Consider the following 21,663-nt stretch of genomic DNA (forward strand, 5'->3'; position numbering starts at 1 on the left):
CAAGTACTAAAAAATATATGTTGCATTACTTAATTGCACTACATTATATTGACACCTCAATTCATATATCTTTCCTTTTTTTATTTCATTTAAATATGACATAATACTTAAAAAATATTTTTAAATTATTTAAAAATTTTAATTAAGTTTTTATTTTTTTATTAAGTTTAATCAAGTCTCTATATTTTTATTTTGAATCAAATATACTGTTATGATTGATAATTTATTAACTATCATTAGTCAAAATTTTACTTATTATTTTATGTTTATGTAATATTAAAATGACGTTGATATAGAAAATGAAAAATGTTATGATTATATCATCATCCACTATAACATATAGATTAACAAAGATTTCGATGAGTTACTTATGTTATAATTTTTTTATGAAGAAGTAATGAAATCAATTTTTATTTTCAAATTATATATATAATGACTTAAATTAAACATAATAAAAGAATTTTTTTTAAATATTTTTAAATAATTCAAGAATGTTTTGAGTATTTAACTTGAGACATTCTTGGTTGCTTGCTAAGAAGCATGGCTTATAGAGAAAACAATCCCAAAAGGATTCAGGCTATAATTCCCTAGGTAAAATTGGCTTGGCTATCTCTAGTAGGTTGCGCTATGAACCCAATAGACAACTATAACAAAATCATTTGAAAAATGTTTTTTTCAACCAGTGTCAAGTAAGGTTGTCAACGAGTAGGGTACTTGTTAATTTCAAGGTACTCGAACCCTAACCTTATTTAAAATTAACTATCTGAACCCTATTAATTATCCAAATAATTTTAAAAATTACTATCCTAACCCTAACCCCATTACATTTTTAGTACCTTATAATTACCCTAACCCAATTAAAAACCCGATTAGATTAAAAAATCATTAAAATCTTCTTCATGCGTAGCTAATTATCCGAGCTCATATACATATATAATAATAGTTATTTACATATTTCATAAAATTAACTATTGATTAAATTAATAAAAATAGAAATAATAAAATTTAAATTTAAATAATTAAAAGCAAAAATCTTAAATATAAACTTAAATGACTGAAAATAAATATCCATGAAAAGGATTGAAGGAGCTGTTGGAAGAGGAAAAAAAGAAAGAAAAGAAAGGAGTGGCTAGGGCTTTTATTTATTTATTTTTTTTGAATATCAATTACATAAACGTTTGGATTAGGAAACTACGAAACAAGTTAACAGTCTTTTTCTAATAAGCACAAGAAAACAAATTCGGCTATGAATTTCATAATTTTATAAATTATAATTTTTATAATGTTAACAAAACATAAAAAGTAAATAATATATATATTTAAAGTATTGTAGTGTATATACAAAATAATAATTATATTCTTTATAAATGAACCCAATGTATATAAAGTATAGATATTAAAAGATATTACAATTTAATTAATAATAATTCAATTAATTAATTTAATTAATTATATGAATTTGTCCTTAGTTACATGAAATTTAACAAAAATAGTTAAGTTTCAAAACTATTCTAAACTCACAACTTCTTTTTAGATAATTAAGTTTACATATTATAAATTTATATAAAAAAAGTATATATATTATTTAGTAATTAATTTATATAATAGTAATTATATTCTATACAAATGAACATAATATATAATATAAAGTGTATGTGTTAAAAGACATTACAAGTTATATACTGCAAAGTGTTCATATATATATATATATATATATATATTACAATTAATAATTTTATAAGTTATAAGTTTTATAATATTAACACAAAACAAAAAATAAATATATTTATATTTAAAGTATATATATACTAAAAGTATTAGTATAGATATAATATGGCAATTATATTTCTTATAAATGAACTCAATATATATAATGTATATATATTTAAAATTAATAATCATAATTTAATGAATTAATTTAACTAACTATATAAGTTTGTCTTTAATTACATGAAATTAAAAAAATAGTTAGATTCCAAAACTATTCTAAACTCAAAGACTCTCTTTAAGTATATATATTATAAGTTATAATTTTTGTAATCTTAACACAAAATAAAAGTAAATACATTTATATTAAAAATGTATATTATAGTAATTATATTCCTTTATAATATGATATGATATTCATATTATTTAAACATAATTAATAATCTAATAATTTTTTTATTTATATATATTAATGTCATCATGTTAATAATTTGACTAATTATATTTTTAATATATTTGTCAACATTTTGTAAAAGAAATTGTTTGTCATGATGGTATAGATTTTGGGTGCTTTCCTTCCTTACTTGGGTTTGAATCAAATCAACAATAAAATGGATCAATTTTATTCAGTTATTTAAATAATAAAAAATTATATATACAGGTATTATAATCGAATTCGAGACGAGTATCCGCTGAACTCGAATATTATATAATTGGGTTCGAGTAACGGGTACCCAAAAAGTGATACCCAAACTCTACCCGAAACCATTTATTGAATACCCTAACTCAGTGTAACAGGATTGGGTACCCACTGACATCCCTAATGCCAAGCAAAAGGAATACCGTAGCTCATCTAATGACCAAACAGGCCCTCTAGCAATGTCTCAATTTACCCTGCTTATTTGATTCATAACAGATGCAACCCCACTCATCAATTACTAGGTTCAATTAATAGCTCTTTGTCATATATATATAATTAACCAAAAACCAAACTTTAGCATAAGATATTAAGTAAATAGTGTATACTAATTATCAATTTGTGGTGATCCCATAAAAAAAACAAAAAAAGATAAAAAATTCAAGTGGCCTCCCACTTGATACTCTTATTTACCATATAATATAAAACTGTACCCTAATCCGAAAATATTCACCACAACCGCCTATAGCCTTTAAAGCCAAAAGAATTCTCACACCAAAGACTAAACTTAAAGGAAAAGTCCCAAGCTCTGAATTGGGTACCTGTTAATCATCATTTACAGGTACTTTGCAGTGAAGCCTTCATCTTCGTAATAGATCTTTTTTTTTTTTATCTAAAAGTACAAAAATAGTATAAATATATGTAGAAAACAAAGAAATTGAAGAAAACATGAGAAACTTGTCAACCTACTTTCATATTTAGGAAAATAAATAGATACATATTTAACTTGGTTCTAAGTTTCACTATGGCTTTAGGGTTACAAAAGTTATAGAAACAAAATATGAAGCTTGTTTAGGACAATAAAAAAAATACACATGAAAACAAAATAAAAACATATGTGGATGCATAACTTTGTCATTGTATAATTTTATTATAGCTCTTTTTATAAATGGGCCTCAAGCATAAGGTGTCACTTAGGGGTGTTTGCCTCTCATTCTGATGATCATATATTGTGCAATATTCACACCTAATTAGGTTTCAATTGATTCCATCATCCACAAGTCCTCAACGCTAACATATCTTAAATGACTAATCCTTCCCTGTAATGTGGATGTCAAAAAATTATGTACCAGCCTAGCTTTTGCACATTGCAAATAACAAGTAGAACATGAATTTGTCATGAATGGTTCTGTTTTTCCTGTCGCTATGGCCCACATGCCAGACGACTCATAAAATGGGGGAAGTTTGTCATGTCCCTTTTTGTACTCTATTTTTAAGAGGTTCTCAATATCAATGGTAGACATTATAGACTCTATTCTTTCCAAAAATATGTTCAAAACATATGGATTAAAATGGCAATGATTTTCAAATTCCTCAACAACAGTCAAGCTATAATCCATATTTGGAAAGGTACTTAGACCCTTAAGTTTACCCATGCCAAAAAACATATTTAAGTCATGCTCAAGGTCTACGAAGTCATTAAACCTGTCCCAATTTATCATTTTTTTGCACGATACGATGGGATTCTCTATTACCTTATACCTAGCAACATGTGCATTGTTCCTAAAATGTAAGGACAAGGACGGAGCATTACCTTGTTTAATGAAAAAATCGATTAATGCAGTAGGCAGTTTAAGAGCCAGTTTTTATTTCTTTTTCGAACGCAGAGTAGAATATTCATCATCACGCCTAATTTTGTGGATATTGTCACTGACATTGGGTGTGCGAGAAGATGCAGCCATTGATTTTGATTATGTAAGAAGGTTCGAGTTTAAGGGTTGAACTTACAACTAGAGAAAGGTTTGAGAGATTTTCGTTGAATTATAGGTTAGGGTTCTTCTGTATTAAGGATTAGGGTATGTTGCATTTTGATTATTGGTATATTAACCCATTAACTTAAGATTTAGGGTTGATGTTAGCTTTCTTGCCCCTCTTGCTTCTAAAAATTTTTCACCTTTGAAATTCCTCCTTTCAATTTTAAACCAAGTAACGATCATTACTTCAGATAATGCATCGCATGATTGGATTTCATATGAGACAAATGAATCAGGCTATGTGTGATTCATTGTTGATGCATTTCGTGATCCAATTTTAGGCACTACGTGACCCCTTATTAGGCATTGCGTGACCCCATATTAGGCACGTTACTTGTTTGAATAGTGTGATGCTTTATTAGAAATTGCATGACTAGTTATTATGTATAGCAATCCAACTCTTAAGATAGTTAATGGTGTTTAAAGAATTGTGTATTGCATGTACTGACATCCTCAACTGCATTGTGTGACTTAAACCATATCTTGTTGGCCTTTATTTATGATTGGCAAGCAAGATCAATGGTAAACTATATAGTTGAATTTTACACAACCAAGCCAAGTTTCTTGCTAAAAACATCGTGATGAGTAAACATACAATAATAAAATGTATCTACACTTTTCGAGCTATGTGATACACTAAAGAAGTCAAGAATATCAAAAGTTCACCTCTTTATTGACAGATTGACCCATCATGTCTATCTTAAAACAATTTTCTCTTATAATTTATGCCATATGAAATCTATTATAATTTTATTTAATTGTTTACAAAGATAAACAAATTATAAAGGAGCACAATGCATTTGATGATCCCACAATGTTATCTTTAGAGGCATACATCTTGATGTTGTTGTTGTCAGACGTTAGAGTATCATCTTTAGACTCAGTCAAACTCAAGTTCAAATAGTATTATTCAATGCAAAACTTAATGGTAGGTTGAAAACAATCCCTAACAACTGATGTCTGATGAGCCACTGTCTTCAAGGATGACACCCAACACGTTCTCAAAGTTTCTAATCCACATTGGATAGTTGTTTCGTGAGTGTTTGGTTTGTCTGCAAATTGAACATGCCTTTGGTGGTTGTCATCATCATTAAGTCATGGTTGAGTAGATGATGTTTCCAGATTTGTTGATGGACCTGCAAGCAGTGTTCAGAAATTTTGTATATTATGATCATAGCTCTTGCATTGTGAACATCTACGTCGTTGATTGCCTTCCCCAACAGATGAAATCCTTTTTCTCTTAGGTCTTCCTACTTGATCTCGCCAAGTTGGTGGCAAAATGACAATTTGTTAAACGTCATAGGGGATGTCCCACTCACTAGGATGCCCAATTAGGTGAATGGGAATCACATATCATTCTACCTAAAACAAAGTCTTGTAATAGCCCGAGAAGAATTCAATGGCTGCACGTTTGCACTTACTGCCAAGACAATGAAATCACAATTGGTGAACAATTTAAAATTTCAATTCATCATGCCAAAATAAGAAAACATGAGTATTCATACCTTATTGCCTCCATGGCATGCTTGTAGGGGAGTATATCAATCTAGAACTCATTGCATGAACACATCTTGGTGGATAGGTTGATGACTCTATCCTTAGTCCCACCTATAACTTGGAACTCCATTCGATCAATTGGTTGTATGGAAAAGTGACATGCTTCATTGAACCATGTGTTCAACAGATCGGTAGCCCAATGGCTGAGGATACCTTAGTCAAATTCAATGTCTCCTTGTGCCAAACATGGAACCAACATTAGATCATGCCTTTGATGCACTTGATTAGGATGGTTATTGACATTTTTCTTGCTTCCCTCAGACATGAGTTAATACACTTCACAATATTAGATGTCATGAGCTTGTAGCGCCTTACTGGTGACTATACACGTACCCATCTCTCAAGATGTAATATCATAAGGCGATTGTAAGTAGGTTTGCAAAGCTGTTTCAGCTGATTCATATGTTTGTTAAAATCGATGAGCTTGTAGCAGTTGGCGGCTAGGGTGAAAATCGTGGCAACATCTTCACCCTTAAACCTTTTTTCCAACATTTTCCCTTAAGAAGTAATTTCATAGACCGTGGTACGAGTAATATGACATTTTTGCAATTGCATTCTTAATGCCAAGATGCTAATTAGAAATGAACATTGCATTTTCAGGAACGCCAATCGCATGACGCAATTGGGTAAGAAACCACGACTAAGACTCTTTGTCGTCCACGTGACTAATGCCAAATGCAACTAGATATATTTGCTCATTCACATCTTTGCATACTACAACAAATAGAATACCCTTGAATCTGACTTTTAGATGTGTGGTATTGATAGCAATTACAAGCTGCATTATAGGACTAAACCTTCAGATACATGCCCCAAATGCCTAGAAACAATATTTGAATAGTTGTTCCCCATTTGTAGTAATAACTATGATAGTATCGGGATTTTCACATTCTAACATATGGAAATACGAGAGGAAGAGTTGGAATAACTCCTCTGAGGGACCAAAAATAAGACTCTCTGCATAGTTTTTCGCTTGCCAAGTCTTACTATATAGGCAATGTAATCCTCACTTACAATTTATCTTTTCCATTATTTCTTTAGGTTTCAATAGGGTTACATTATTTCCTTGCAACCTGAGGGAGATAAGCTCACCAATTGTCCTCGCACTCATAGTTCGGTACCTACCTTGCAAACCATCAACGATACACGTGTGTACCTTCTAGAACATTCAAATTTGTCAATATTCTCCCTCAGGCAATTTTGTTGCATGCAAAGCAAACTTGCATGCCTTTTCCTTACAAGCATCCTCCAAATGATAGTGACATGACTTTTTAACTATAATCTCAAAATGCTTTTTTAATGCCTACATGCTCAAATCTCATTTTAATTCAGCCTTCGATGGAAACACTTTTTCATGATGTAAGTGGCCGTCGATTAATTTAGACTCCTCAATCGCAACTGTTTGGAAGGATATCATATTTACCATCGGAATAATCCATTGACGAGATAGCCCTGTATTTACCCTCTTTTGATCATTGTCATCAAGCAAACAAATCTTGTTCTCAAGTGTGATGGGGTTGTCGTAAATAGGGTTGTCACCCTCGACATCTTCTAATTCAACAATTGTGGCATGGTTATCTCATTGAAGCTCTTTTAACACAACAGTTATGGCATGTTCTATACTACCATTTGCATGATTGTAATCTAGAATGTAGTTGTGCTCGCTCTTGTCATCTGTTGAACAATTATCATGTCCACCAATGTAATCATCTTCACAATTGTCCTCCAACTTATCATTCCAATCCATAATGTCATCCTCTTCAACATCATCTTCAATTTGATCAGATGCATCATCATCACTCACAACCATCATATGTCATTTGCAAATGGCAATGGAACCACTACATTTTTGAGCCATGGTTGCATTTGTTGCAAAGTACCAAGTATTTCATTCTATACACATTTCGATCAAAATTGTGTAGACATCATTTGCAGACACTTCATGTGTGTACCACTCTGCTCAAGCTCAAACTCATGTGTATATGTCAATGGTGATTGCCATTGTTGTTTATTAGGAAATGCATGGTGTGGTATGTCAAAATAATTAACATTTTATTATAGGTGATTACTATGTTAAACACCATGTTCATGTGAAATATCATTTGCATTTCGTGCCTTAACTGTCACAAACACAACAACTAACTTATCATCTCGCAGAATACTTGCTACATCTTCATTGCCTTTGATCACTACGCATAAAACCCCAGCGACATAACTAAGTAATGCATGTAGCTTGATTTCGTTATTATGTGAGTTGACCCCAACAACCTCTTCAACCAGCTTCACTAGGCTCGAAAATGGCAAATGATTCCTAACACCCCTCACTCGTGTCTCACCCCCTTGTAAATGTCATCGATCCAATAACTACCGTATGTAATTATAAGCTTCATATTTGGTAGGTCATTGAAATTTAACAAAAAATAAGTGTCACAATCAGTCAATTTATCAAAAATTACCCCTTAATGGAGAAAAACCACTTACGCAATGCCTAAGTCAAGAATAACACAAAGTCAGTTTCATAATGTCTAATACAAATTCACGTAATACCTCAAAACTAGTGAAGAAATGCCACAAAACAAGAGATTCATTACACAAGTCATGCATCGCCAATCTCACAATACTTAATAATAAGTCACTCAATGCTTAATATTCACTCACGTTATGTCAAAATAACCAGTTACGTATTGGCCCAATGTCACCCAACATATAACAAGTTAGGGAATACATAACATAACAACTAGTCATACAATACTTAAAAAGTACTCAAGATATGTCTCAAAACAAGATATACATTGCATAATTCACGTAACGCCTATAAGCTAGTCTCACAATACCTAATAATAAATCACGCAATGCCTAATATCTACTCACGTTATGCCAAAATAACCAACACACATTGGCCCTATGTCACGCAATGCATAAAATCCAGTCATGGAATACATAACAACCAGACATGCAATGCCTTATATCCATTCATGCAATGGATAATATTCATTCACTTAATGCCTATAAATAAAATAATATTCTAACTTTTGTCATCATACCTTTAGTCTCTTATAGAAATAGAAAATTAAGAAATTAGGATAAGTAATCAAGTTATTTAGCATAATAGAAATTAAAGGCAGTAACTCATTTTATGAAAAATATAAGATAAATCAATATTTTTATTCATTAGCTGAAAAAAAAAGATGATACAGCATATGAACCATAATTCATTTCTTCCTAATCTCATCTACTATGCCATAAATTTCAATTAGAATCTTGTTAATGTATAGAATTTCTGTCCCCAGGACTTCTGTCCTAAGCAACACCTTATCCATCAACCCACACATTTCCTTCTCCATGTTCTTAATTTGGTCCATCAACTTGACCAAATGTGCTGCAATATTGTCGGAGATATCTTCCTCTTCAGCAACAACCCCCTTCTTAATGTCGTCTCTAGAACGTTTGGAAGCCATGAGAATTTTGAGATTTTCCTTTAAATGATTTTGATCAAAATTGATAATGGTTCTCTTTATATATAGGTATGAACGTTGACTCTTAAAAAGGTTTTCAATGGTTTTAGGCTTGTTTTCTGATGAATATAGTGAGTTCGTAAATTGATGCAATAAGTACTTTAAAGAGAATTTCAAAGTTCTGTGTACGTTGAATCTGGATGGTTTTTTGCACCAATATAAGTGGAATTAAGGGGCTGAATTAGTAGATAATCAACTTCAACATAAGGTAGATAAAGCAACGTAATTGTTAAAAACCAATTATGCAATGCCTACTAACTAATCAAGTAATTTATAAAACTTCGTCACGCAATGCACAACTTACACAATTCTTAAAATCTAGTCTCACAATGCCTCCAATTGAGTCCCACTTTATCTAATATTCAGTCACATAATGCCAAATAAATAGGTTACGATTCTTAATAATCAGTCATGCAATGCTTAATATCCAGTGATGCAATGCTTAATAAATATTCACGCATTACTTATGAACTGATTGATTTCGTTACTCCCAATTAAATTTAAGTTTTCAAAATCATATAATTTATCCATCAACTTTTACGTTTTATAAATATTAAAAATAAACTCAAGAACCCATAACATATACCTTGATATCACCTTTGCATTTTGAGATGGTGAGAAAGTTATATGGTGATATAGACTTCGATGTTGTTGGAGAGTTAGATGGTGAGATATAGACCTTGATGGCGTTGGAGAGCTAGACTGGATGACTAGGTATAAACCCTGATGGTATTGGAGAGTTGGACGGTGAAATAGTTAAATTGATATTTATTTTTGAAAGTTTTATCTGAATAGTAAGAGAGGAGAAAGAAACGAAAATAACTTAATTTGAATTAAATGGTTTAAAGGGTATTCTTGTTAAATCATATAAAAAATTATCTAAAAATAATTAAATTAGAGTAAAAGTCACTTTTAAAATAAACTTATTAGGAAAATTATTTTTCATAATTTTCTTTTAAATTATTAGTGGATAATTGTATTATTTAACTATTAAATAACTAATTATGCCATATCCCTTGTCCTATGACGAAGCAAATGGAAGCTGAAAAGAACATTTAGGCAACTGGGAATGGCTTTATGCCGGTCCCTTTTCCTTTACGCACCACTTCATCGTGCCCTTGTTTCAAATCCCACTTGTTTCTTCCCAGAATACTCTTGTTATTCCTCTAAATTTACCAACCGTCGGAAGCCTCAAACGCCATTCTGCCGCACTTGCTGTTCATCGTCCTCCATGGAAGCTCCTCCTCTAGGTTACAGGAGAAATGTGGGAATTTGTCTCATCAATTCCTCCAAAGAGGTCTTTATTATATGCAGCTTTTCCGCTCGATTTATTTTTTGTTGGGTTTAATATTGTACAATGAATTTATTCATTTAACCTTTTTTCTTCTTTTAATTTGTAGATTTTTTCTGCGTCGAGGCTGGATATTCCAAATGCTTGGCAAATGCCACAGGTTTCTTCTTGCAATGTTTTTGTTTCCTTAAAATTGTTTGTCTTTCTAACAGTATTCCTAGTTAACCGGACAGGCTTTGATTACATTAATAAGAACAAATCTTTGGATTGAGGGAGGGGAAGTGGAAACCCTCCCTTGTTTGGATAAATTTAGAACTAGGAGGGAATCCATTTCCCTTGAAAACCCCAAGTTTCCAAGCCTCCAAATCGGCAGGAAACGTTAGTTTATTTCATTAGATTCCTAGGATAAAGTTGACTACAATCGGCAGGGATTTGCCTTATTTATTTATGGCTTTGTTCGGAGATTTAAATTTACATCTGTGTTTGAGGACGTGTAACAGTGCTCTAGATCTTTGTTGAATTTTCCTTGCATTTGAGTTGTGAAAAAAGAAAACCATCAGGAGTGTTTGAAATTTTATAGTATATACCCTGAGAAATTCCTACCAATGGAGTTTCCTGTACTGCAAATGCATTCTCTAAGTCCTCTCCCCTCTTGGCTTTATCTCATTTTCTATCTTGTAATCATTTGATTTCGTTTGAACTGGCTCCTTCTCTTCCTTCATCATCTTTGGGTCCTTTCGAATAACATTCTCGGGTGCTTCCCGCTTCATGGTCCACTTGACTTTAGAAGTTGTGCCTTTTGAATAAAAGAGCTATATATTGCAGTTATCTACACTTCAAAACTTCAAGTTCTATTGCATTAGGAGCTTTTGATGAATGTAAAATTTTAGAAAAAGTTGCATTACATGAGAATTAATGATGCACAGGGTGGGATTGATGACAATGAAGATCCAAAAGTTGCTGCCCTCAGAGAATTAAAGGAAGAAACTGGTGTTAGCTCTGCAGAAGTTCTTGCAGAGGTTTGTTTTAAGATCTCCTTTATTTTTTTTCTCTCATGAATTGCGTTGGTGTTTTCTCCTTTCCCTGCTGGGATTACTAGCTGAAGAGGCTGCTGCACACATGCTGGGGGGGATGGTTTAAGTGCTTTTAGATTGCATTTTCTTCTAGGAAATATAATAGAAATTCACGAAAGTCTGAATGTTCTGATTATTTGGTCTTCAAGATACTAGTCCTACGCACACCCAATTTGTGGGTGAAATTAACGAATGATTTTATTATTTGGGTAAATTTTAAAAGAAGGGACAGATATAAGGATTTATAGTTATCTGAAAATATAAAACAGAGGAGTAGGAGTAACTGAATGTAAGGTTTTTAAGATTGGAGAAAAAATAGGCCCAAATGTGACTTTAAAAGTATGTGGCTCTAATCCCAATTTTCAAGGAAAAGTAAAACAGTAATTTACCCTTACATACATACATGCATACATGCATACATACATACATATATATGTATGTGATTAGTTATTTACGGTAATTGACTTGTGACACTAAACTCAGCCAGTAACTTTATTTATTTGTATAGATTGAATATCTTCTATTTCAAACAGCTTCTTGGGGTAGGATTGAATTTTGTAGTTTCGATATGGGGAGTAATTTCATTTACTATTATTCTTTGACCCGATACTTTTTAAAGCTGTTTCCAAATTAACAAGCTTTGAAACCTAACAGTCTATGTGGGCTCTAATCTCCAGTGCATCAGTGATAATGTAATGGTAGCCCCTAGAATTGATTTTTGAAAGCACATTTCAAATTGAAAACTGAGCAAGTCACAAAACTTTCTGTGCATGGATAAATCCAAATGGTTCATTATCATCTTGAAAATTAATCAGGTATTTGATTGATGGCTTAGCAATACTGGATGTGCTGACACCCAAAATTTGACAAGCAGTCTCTCTAAGAGCTAACTGGTTTGGAAAGAAATGGCATAAAGCTTTTTGAATTATCAAATATGGATTATTTGGTGTGTGTATTTAAGTAATTGACTATTTGGATGAAATCAATGCTCAGACCATCACTCTTATTTCTCAATCTTTACTTTACACTCATTCTTTGGAACCTAATGATGCTAGGCTAAGGTGTGACTTACCTGAAGATAATAAAACTATAAAATAGAGTATGATGCCAAAAAAAGGCTATATTTCTGACTTTGGAATGGTTTGATAGGCAGGATAACCTGCTGTCAGCCTGGTTTTTGGATAGATTTGCTTAGACTGTGATTCAGTTAGAAAAGTTCAGTTGGAGCATTCTTGGTACCAAGGAAAGAAATGCTGACAATTCTTGTATTAATACTTGCAACAGACTGAAATAACTGGTATTTATTGCTTTCTTTATAGAGATTCAACTTCTAGACCAAAAAGTAAAAGAAAATTGAGGGTTTATGCGCTTTTGTTAGTAGTGGTTACATGAACAGTGAGAAAAGGTCTTAGTGGTATTTTGGTTAGAGGTTTTCTCCCTTGTGTACCAATGTCGAACTCCTTTTTACACACATACATAGAAGTCCAACATTCCAACTCTGACATGTTTATCTTCATATTATATTATTGGCAGCTAGTTGGATCTTGAGTTTTACAGTATAAGTGTTCCAAATATAATGCTTTGCATGTGTTATTGAGCTCTACTTTTCTCCATTTCTTTTGAATTCTGCACTTTGGGCATTTCTTATTCATGTCTTACCTGGAGGATCTCCATTTATTGGTTCTGCTATGCAGGCATCATATTGGCTGACATATGACTTCCCACCAGAAGTTAGGGAAAAACTGAAACATCAATGGGGTTCAGACTGGAAAGGTCAAGCTCAAACGTGGTGAGTGCTTGGATTAGCCTTAAAAGTGGGTAGTTTGTGATATAATACATAGGATGGAAAGACAAAACTTAAAGTGGTTGTACTAGGTTGGCAGAGATTGGGGCAACAAGTGATTAAGGGTATTAATGTCTAACTATGCATCAATAAACCCCAATTATCCAAAAATATACATGTATGTATTTATTCATGCAATTATGTCTGTGTGTGTGCATGTCTCTGTCTTACACAGCCATCACACAACTCAATTTTTGATCGGTGAACTTAGAGCGGTCATTTTTTTTTTGCTCTGAATTGGATTTGGTAGTAGTAGAAGCAATATGTGGGCCTGTGTTTTGTTTGTCTGTCTTACACAGCCATTGTTCAACTCAACTTTTGATCAGTGAACTTGGACCAGTCATTTGTGTTTGATCTGAACTGGATTTTTGTAGAGAGCAGAAGCAACTTCAAAGAAGGTTTTATAGTTTATTCTGCAATGCTAATATGCGCTTGCTAGCACTGGTTCCAAAAGTGATCTGTCTACCAACTATTGTTTTTCAGTTATAATTTGTAAAGGTAACTATTTGTTTTTGCTATTCCAAGCTATGTTGACTTCTTTTTAAATTGACCATTACAAACAGGTTTCTCCTTAAATTCACTGGGAAGGAGGAAGAAATTAATCTTTTGGGTGATGGGACTGAGAAACCCGAGTTTGGTGAATGGTCATGGATGACACCAGAACAAATAGTTGAGCTCGTGAGTGCTCCTTACTGTTAAAATTTTGAATCAATTATAGGTCGATTAGCTTTGTCTCTTTTGTTTATTTAATAGTTGCTGTTCATTTCTCATTTTGTGCAGGCAGTGGATTTCAAGAAACCTGTTTACAAGAAAGTTTTGGAAGTTTTTGCTCCCTACCTCCAATAATATCCTGTCGAATTGCAAATACTTTGCAGCTCCACTTCTTATCTGCCGAGTACCATAGTTGGATACAACAAGTTGGGGGTTTATTACTTGGGTGTCACCAGATGGCATCCATTTTTCCTTGTGTGGATCTGATATTCTTGATAGAAACTTTGAAAATGAAGTGATCTGCTAGCAACTTATTGTCTCAATTGCAGGGAATGTCTTCTCTGCTTGAAAAACTTACACGGTTCTAATGCAATGTTGTCTGGACTACACATGATTGGTATGGTAGAATGCCATGCCCTTGATCAAGTTCACAAAGCTAGCCAAAAACAGTTGGGACTCCTGAAACTTCAACAATCCAGAATTTCTAAGCAAACAAATTATGCATAACCTTTGTTAATAATGAGCAATTCTTTTAACATAATGTCTCTCACAAGTACATCGAGCAAGTTCTATGTATACATAATAGTAATGCATCAGTATATGGAAAAACCATTGCTCGAACCTGAGCTTGTTAACCAGGGATGACAAACAATGATATAAACATATCAAATCAGAAGAAAGGAAAACAAGGGTTAATCAGCAAAGGATTATTAATCATCTTTAATAATTAGACTTGCTGACGTAGCCTCTGAAACCAAAATGAGATTAGAACCTTGAGAACTTCAAATGGAAATATCTTGAATCTGTGAAGATGCATCAACTTTCAAACGGCAGCATCTTTCAAACGACAACATTTGTTCATTCATCTGGTCTCCATTGTCGAAGGGATGAAATGTTTTACAAAATGCATGCCATAAAGAAGAACGGCGTCAAACATAGACTACGTTTGCAAACTGCTTTAGTTGGCTTGAACTCACAAAATCACCAGTACTTATCATATAATCTTCAACTGAAGCACAAGCTCAAGTATGCTTTGTATATAAAATCACCACATGAAAAGACCAATGATCGTACATCATCTTGTCATCGGTCAATTATATTTTGTATATGACCGGTGATCATCCCTGCAACAACTTCAGGAGAAAACCTTCTGATCATGTCCTTCCTTGCCTGCTTACCTTTAGCCTTGGCCTCCTCCGCATTACTAATCACATGCCTCATAAGAGCTTGAAGCTCAATAACTGATGGTTCAGCCCACAAATGCCCCTTAAATGGTCCTTCCGTTACTTCACTCATTCTATCCACTGGCAACGGGTAGCTATTCTCCTCTGTTAAATACTCAGTAGGCCCTGACCAATTAGTTGTTATTACTGGCAAAGACATTGCCATGGCTTCCACAATAGGTCTCCCCCATCCTTCTCCTCTTGATGGAAGCACAAATGCATCAGCTGCCTTGTACAGTTTTGGCAAATCGACCTGAGCTATGTGGGTATCAATGACACACACAGAAGCCCACCCATTAACTGGCCTTTCCATATGAGAATCTTCAACAAACTGGACAATCTTGTTGTCAAAATCTCTACTAGAATGATAAGGATTAGTCAACAAGTACAAAACCACCCCATCATCACTGGAGAATTCTCTCAGGTATGCTTTGAGCAACACATCCCATCCTTTCCTAAACTCCCACTTAAAGACACTCAAGAACACAAACTCCTTTCTAGGATTGGAATTGGGAATTTTTGCACCTAAAACCAGATTCCCTTCGGAAGCAATGTCCAATGGCTCATACTTGGAGGGATCAAAGAAATTCACATCAATAGGCTGCACAACTTTCACAACCTTAGCTGGATCAACCCCACTTTGCACAAATGTAGACACATGAAAATCAGTAGGAACCCAAACAGAATCCATTCTATTACAACGCTTAACATGTTGAGAAGTCAGTCTATCACTCTCAAACATGGTCCTGCCAATGACAAACATGAAATTATGATAACCAGTTGGAGGGCAAGGAATGGTTTCAAACAATGGGGGATACCAAGCACCAGGCTCACTATGGCAAACCACGATGGTCTCATTTATCCTACATTCTGTTTGATAAAGCCGAATTGCCAAGTTCCTGATATCTTGAGGCAATCCCTCCCAAAATTCTAGGGACTCTAAATCACCATGTTGGTCAATAGCCAATTTGAAACTGGGCTTTTCGAGACTTTTCATGTATTCATTGAGTGCTAAAACATAAGACCATGCTTCTGAACTATACCCACCACCTGAAAGGAAGGGAGCCATCCATAGGACACAGTGAGGGGCCCTGGAAATAGGATTTGGCGAGTGGGATTGGTCAGGATTTGGGGTTTTGAGCAGAAATGATAGAAGGGATTGAAAGAAAGTTGGGTGGCGTGAATTGAGGCTTAATTTCAATTGCTGGATTCTGTAGTAGTTTGGTCTGCTGAAACTAAAAGAGATTGCTAGAAACAGAACAAAGATAGATGAAGAATAGATAATGAAGGACTTCAAATTTGGGGTCATCTCATGGGGGCGAATATGCACTACCAAAGCTGTAAGCAAAGGGCAGAGAATCCACAAACAAAAATCAATGATACGAAATGATTTGAAATGCAGCTATACCATTAGAGAGATAAAGAGTACCTGAAACTGGGTTAAGCAGCTATAACTCTTAACCCTACATCCATTTTCTGAAACATATGGCTTTTGAAAGTGGCCTTAAAGTTGCCAATACCTTGATGTTGATTCTAACTGAACCTGCTTATAATTTGGTTGTTTTAAATGGAATGATTGATGGGGTGTTTATGGCAAAATTTATGAAGTGGTTGATGGATGCAAAAAGAAAGAGAAAATTGTTAGGAATAGCCCTCCAAATAAGGTCACTTAAAAAATGACTTTCACTATAATTTTAATTATTTTTAGATAATTTTTAATATAATTTAATAAAATTACTCTTTAAATCATTTAATTTAAATTAAGTAGTTTCAATTTCTTTCTCTTTTCCCGTCATTTAGATAAAAATTTTAAAATTAAATCTCGATTTAGTTATCTCTTTGTGTAACTCCCCAATATCATCGGGATATATATCTCATCGTCAAGTTCTCCAATACCATCAAGGTCTACATCGCCATTCAACTTTCTCACCATTTCAAAGTACTGAGATGACATCAAAGTATTTGTTATGGGTTCTTAAGTTAATTTTTTATATTCATAAAATGTAAAAGTTGATGGGTAAATTACATGAGTTTGAAAACTTAAATCTGGTTAGAAGTAATAAAATCAATCAGTTTATAAGCGATGCGTGAATATTTGTTAGGCATTGCGTCGCTAGATATTAGGGTGTGTGACTGGATATTAAGAATCGTAACCTATTTATGTGGCATTACGTAACTGAATATTAGATAATGTGGGACTAGATAGAAGGCAATGTGAGAGTAGATTATAGAAATTGCATGAGTTGTGCATTGCGTGACTTGTTTGTAAGCATTGTGTGACTTGTTTGTAGTAATTGTGTTACTTTATCTACTTAATGCTGAAGTTGATTATTTATTAATTTAGTTCCCTTAATAACAAATTTTACAAAATTATAAGAAAATTAGGAATGCTTAATAATCAATTCAATCTTCTTAATTTCACTTATATTGGTGCAGAAAACCATCTAGTTCAACTAACACAGAACTTTGAATTTCTTTTTAAAGCACTTAATGCATTGATTTATGAACTAACCATATTCACCAGAAAACAAGTCTAAAGCCATTGAACACCCTACCAAGAGTCAGCATTCATGCCTATAAATAAAGGAAACCATTATCCATTAATCAAAATAATCTGAGGAAAAATTTCAAAATTCTAGTGGCATCCAAACATTATAGAGTAGAAAGTGGGAAAAGGGTTACTGCTGAAGAGGATATCCCCAACAATGTTGTAGCACATCTAGTCAAGTTGATGAACCAAATTGAGAATATGGAGAAAGACATGCCTGGTTAATGGATAAGTTGTTGGTTAGGACAAAAGTCCTGCAAAAAAAAATTCTGGGCAATAACAAGATTCTAGTTAAAATTTATGAAATCGTAGATGAGATTAAGAAGAAATGAACCATGGTTCATATTTTGTATCATTTGTTTTTTGTCAGCTAATGAATAAAATAAAAATATTATTTGATCATATATTTTCTTGGTTTAATTTATATTATGCTGAATAACTTGGTTACTTTTCCCAATTTCTTAATTTTCTATTTATATAAGAGAAGCACACGTGAGTGGATGTTAGGCATTGCATGACCTATTATTAGGTATTGCGAGACTAAGTTATAGGCATTGCGTGAATTGTGCAATATATATCTTCTATTGAGACACTGCATGACTAGTTAGTATGTATATTGTGACTTGTTGTTATGTATTACGTGAAGCTGGGTCAGTATGTGACTGGTTATGTTGGCGTAATATGAGTGGATATTAGGCATTGAATGACTTATTATTAGGTATTGCAAGACTGGGTTATAGGTGCTAAGTGAATTGCGTAATGCATATATTATGTTAAGACATTTCTTGACTATTTTTTATGCATTGCGTGATTGGTTTTTATGTATTGCGTGACCTATTGTTATGTATTGCGTGACATTGGGCTAGTACGTGACTAGTTATGTTGGCATAATATGAGTGGATATCGGCTTTGAGTGACTTATTATCAAGTATTGCGAGACTGGTGGTGCGTGACTTGTGCAATTCATCTCTTATTTTGAGGCTTTTGTTCACTAGTTTTTAGGCAATACGTGAATATGTATTAGACATTGAGAGACTAACTTTATGTTATTCTGTGACTTAAGCATTGCGTAAGTGGTTTTTATGCATTGAGATGCAATTTTTGATAAATTGACTGATTGTCACACTTATTTTTTATTAAATTTCAGCAGCCTACCAAATGTGAAGTTTATAATTACATACGGTGGTCATTGGGTCAATGACATTTATAAGGGTTGTGAGACACAAAGGATGGGCGTGGGAGTGATTTGTCATTTTCGAGCCTAGTGAAGTTGGTTGAAGAGGTTATTGGGGTCAACTCACATAATAATGAAATCCAGCTACATGCATCGCTTAGTCATGTTGTAGGGGTTTCGCATGCAATTATCAAGGATGCTGAAAATGTAGCCAGTATTATGTGAGATAAGAGGATAGTTGTTGTGTTTGTGACAGTTAAGGCACGAAATGCAAATGATATTCCACATGAATATGGTATCCAACATAATAATCACGTATAATAGAATGTTAATTATTCTGACATACCACACTATGTATTTTCTAACAAACAACCATGGCAATCACGTTTGACATATCCTCATGAGTTTGAGTAGCCCGGTACATACATGAGGTGTTTATAAATGATGTCTGCACGATTCTGATCGGAATGTGGATTGAACGAAATACTTGGTACTTTGCACCAAATGCAACCGTGGCTCAAAAATGTAATGGGTCCATTGTCATTCATAAATAACGTTGTGATGGTTGTGAGTGATGAAGATGCATCTGATCAGATTGAAGATGATGTTGAAGAGGACAACATGGTGGATTGGAATGATGAGTTGCATGATGACTGTGAAGATGATTACGTTGGCGGACATGATGACTGTTCAAAGGACGACAAGGGTGAGCACAACGACATTCTGGATTGCAATAATACAGATGGCAACACAAGACATGCCATAATTGTTGTGTTAGAAGAGGTTTAGTGCGATGACCATGCCATAACTATTGAATTAGAAGATGTTGAAGGTGCAGACCCCATTTACAACAACCCCATCGCACTTGAGAACAACATTCGTTCGCTTGATGACAATGATCAAGAAAGGGTAAATACAGGGGTATCTCGTCAATGGATTATTCCTAGGGTAGATATGATATCCTTCCAAATAGTTGCGATTGAGGAATCCAGATCAATGACGACCATTTATATCACAAAAAGTATTTCCATTGAAGGCCGAATTGAAACAAGTTTTGAGCATGTTGGCACTAAAAGAGCAATTTGAGATTAAAGTAAAAAAGTCATGTCATGTTCATTTTGAGCTTGGTCGTAAGGAAAAGGCATGCAAGTTTGCTTTACGTGCAACAAAGTTGTCTGAGGGAGAATATTGACAAGTTCGGACGTTGCAGAGGGTACACATGTGTATTGTTGATGGTTTGCAATATGGGTACTAAATTACGAGCATGGGGGTTAATTGGTGAGCTAATCTCGACCAGGTTGCAAGGAAATTATGTAACCCCATTGAGACCTAAGGAAATAATGGAAGAGATGAATCGTCAGTGGGGATTGCAATGCCTATATGGTAAGGCTTGGCAAGTGAAGGAGTATGTGGAGAGTCTTGTGTTCAGTCCCTCGAAAGAGTCATTCCAACTCTTCCCCTCATATTTCCATATGTTGGAACATGAAAGTCTCGATACTATCATGACTGTCGCTATGAATAGGGAACAATAATTCAAATATTATTTTTGGGCGTTTGGGTTATGTATCTGGGGGTTTAGTGTTGCAATGCAGCTTGTACTTGCTATCGATGCCACACATTTGAAAGGTAAATTTAAGGGTAGTCTATTATTGTGGTATGCAAAGATGCGAATGAGTAGATATATCCAATTGCATTTGGCATTGGTCACGTGGAGGATGAAGAGTCTTGGTTGTGGTTTCTTAACTAATTGCGTTGTGCGATTGGAGGCTATAGCAAGGTATTTATACCTTGGATTAATTTTAAACCCTAATTACAAAACTATTTTGTAATTACAAATTAATCCAGTAATTTGAATAAATAATTTAATTAAGTCCTTAAAAAACCCAATTAACTTAATTATTTAATTTAATCAATTAGGCCCAATAACTTGATTAAACAAATTTAATCGATTAGGCTCAATAACTTAATTGTTTAATTTAATTAATTAGCCCCAATGACTTAATTAAACAATTTAATGAATTAGGCACAACTTAATTAAACAATTTTAATCAAGTGCTTGAGAAACTCATAACTTCTAATTTGATTAAATCCAACTTAATCACCTCTCCCATTTTATTTTTAACATGCATTTTAGGCGTGTGGCCTATTAGGCTTCTAACATGTTGGTAATAAACTTAACATATAATTCTTAAGTTAACCTTTTTTAAATGAACACCCCTTACTCACCTCACAATAGATGGACACTACGTCACTATTGACTTAAGCATGTATGTAGCTAATTTTTACTTACTAATCTCTTGTTACCTCCTCCGGCACTCCACCATGACAACTTTGCTTACTATACTCTTCCTAGCATTCATTCAAACCAAATTTATTTAATTATACTCGTAAATGGCAGTATATCAACCGACAATCCTTAACTAAATCTCATTGTTTTATCAACAATACTCACAAACATTTATCACACAATCTATACACTTGAACCAACCAAAGTTTATACAAGATAATATAGTCAATTTGCATGCTTACCTCTTGGTTTAAGATTGAATTTCTCAAATGTGATTCACAAC

The 21,663-nt window shown here is 33.6% G+C and overlaps 2 protein-coding genes across 2 annotated transcripts; one reads left to right on the plus strand and one right to left on the minus strand.

The window, feature by feature from the left end:
- Positions 1-10,250: 10,250 nt before the first annotated feature.
- NUDX26 (nudix hydrolase homolog 26) lies at positions 10,251-14,419 on the plus strand. The gene is made up of 6 exons (XM_021440779.2): positions 10,251-10,527; positions 10,631-10,681; positions 11,448-11,540; positions 13,289-13,383; positions 14,001-14,115; positions 14,218-14,419. Exons 1-6 carry the CDS (start codon positions 10,300-10,302, stop codon positions 14,281-14,283), a joined length of 648 nt encoding a protein of 215 aa, XP_021296454.1. The 5' UTR covers positions 10,251-10,299; the 3' UTR covers positions 14,284-14,419.
- A 510-nt stretch (positions 14,420-14,929) lies between these two features.
- On the minus strand, positions 14,930-16,981 carry LOC110425778 (UDP-Glycosyltransferase superfamily protein). Its single transcript, XM_021440778.2, has 2 exons — positions 16,801-16,981; positions 14,930-16,709 (listed from the first exon to the last, which is right to left on the minus strand). Exon 2 carries the CDS (start codon positions 16,678-16,680, stop codon positions 15,232-15,234), a length of 1,449 nt encoding a protein of 482 aa, XP_021296453.1. The 5' UTR covers positions 16,681-16,709; positions 16,801-16,981; the 3' UTR covers positions 14,930-15,231.
- Positions 16,982-21,663: the final 4,682 nt, after the last annotated feature.

Source organism: Theobroma umbraticum, unplaced genomic scaffold (assembly GCF_002168275.2).
Source record: "Theobroma umbraticum cultivar Fairchild unplaced genomic scaffold, ASM216827v3 scaffold_12.1, whole genome shotgun sequence".
Lineage (NCBI taxonomy): Eukaryota > Viridiplantae > Streptophyta > Magnoliopsida > Malvales > Malvaceae > Theobroma > Theobroma umbraticum.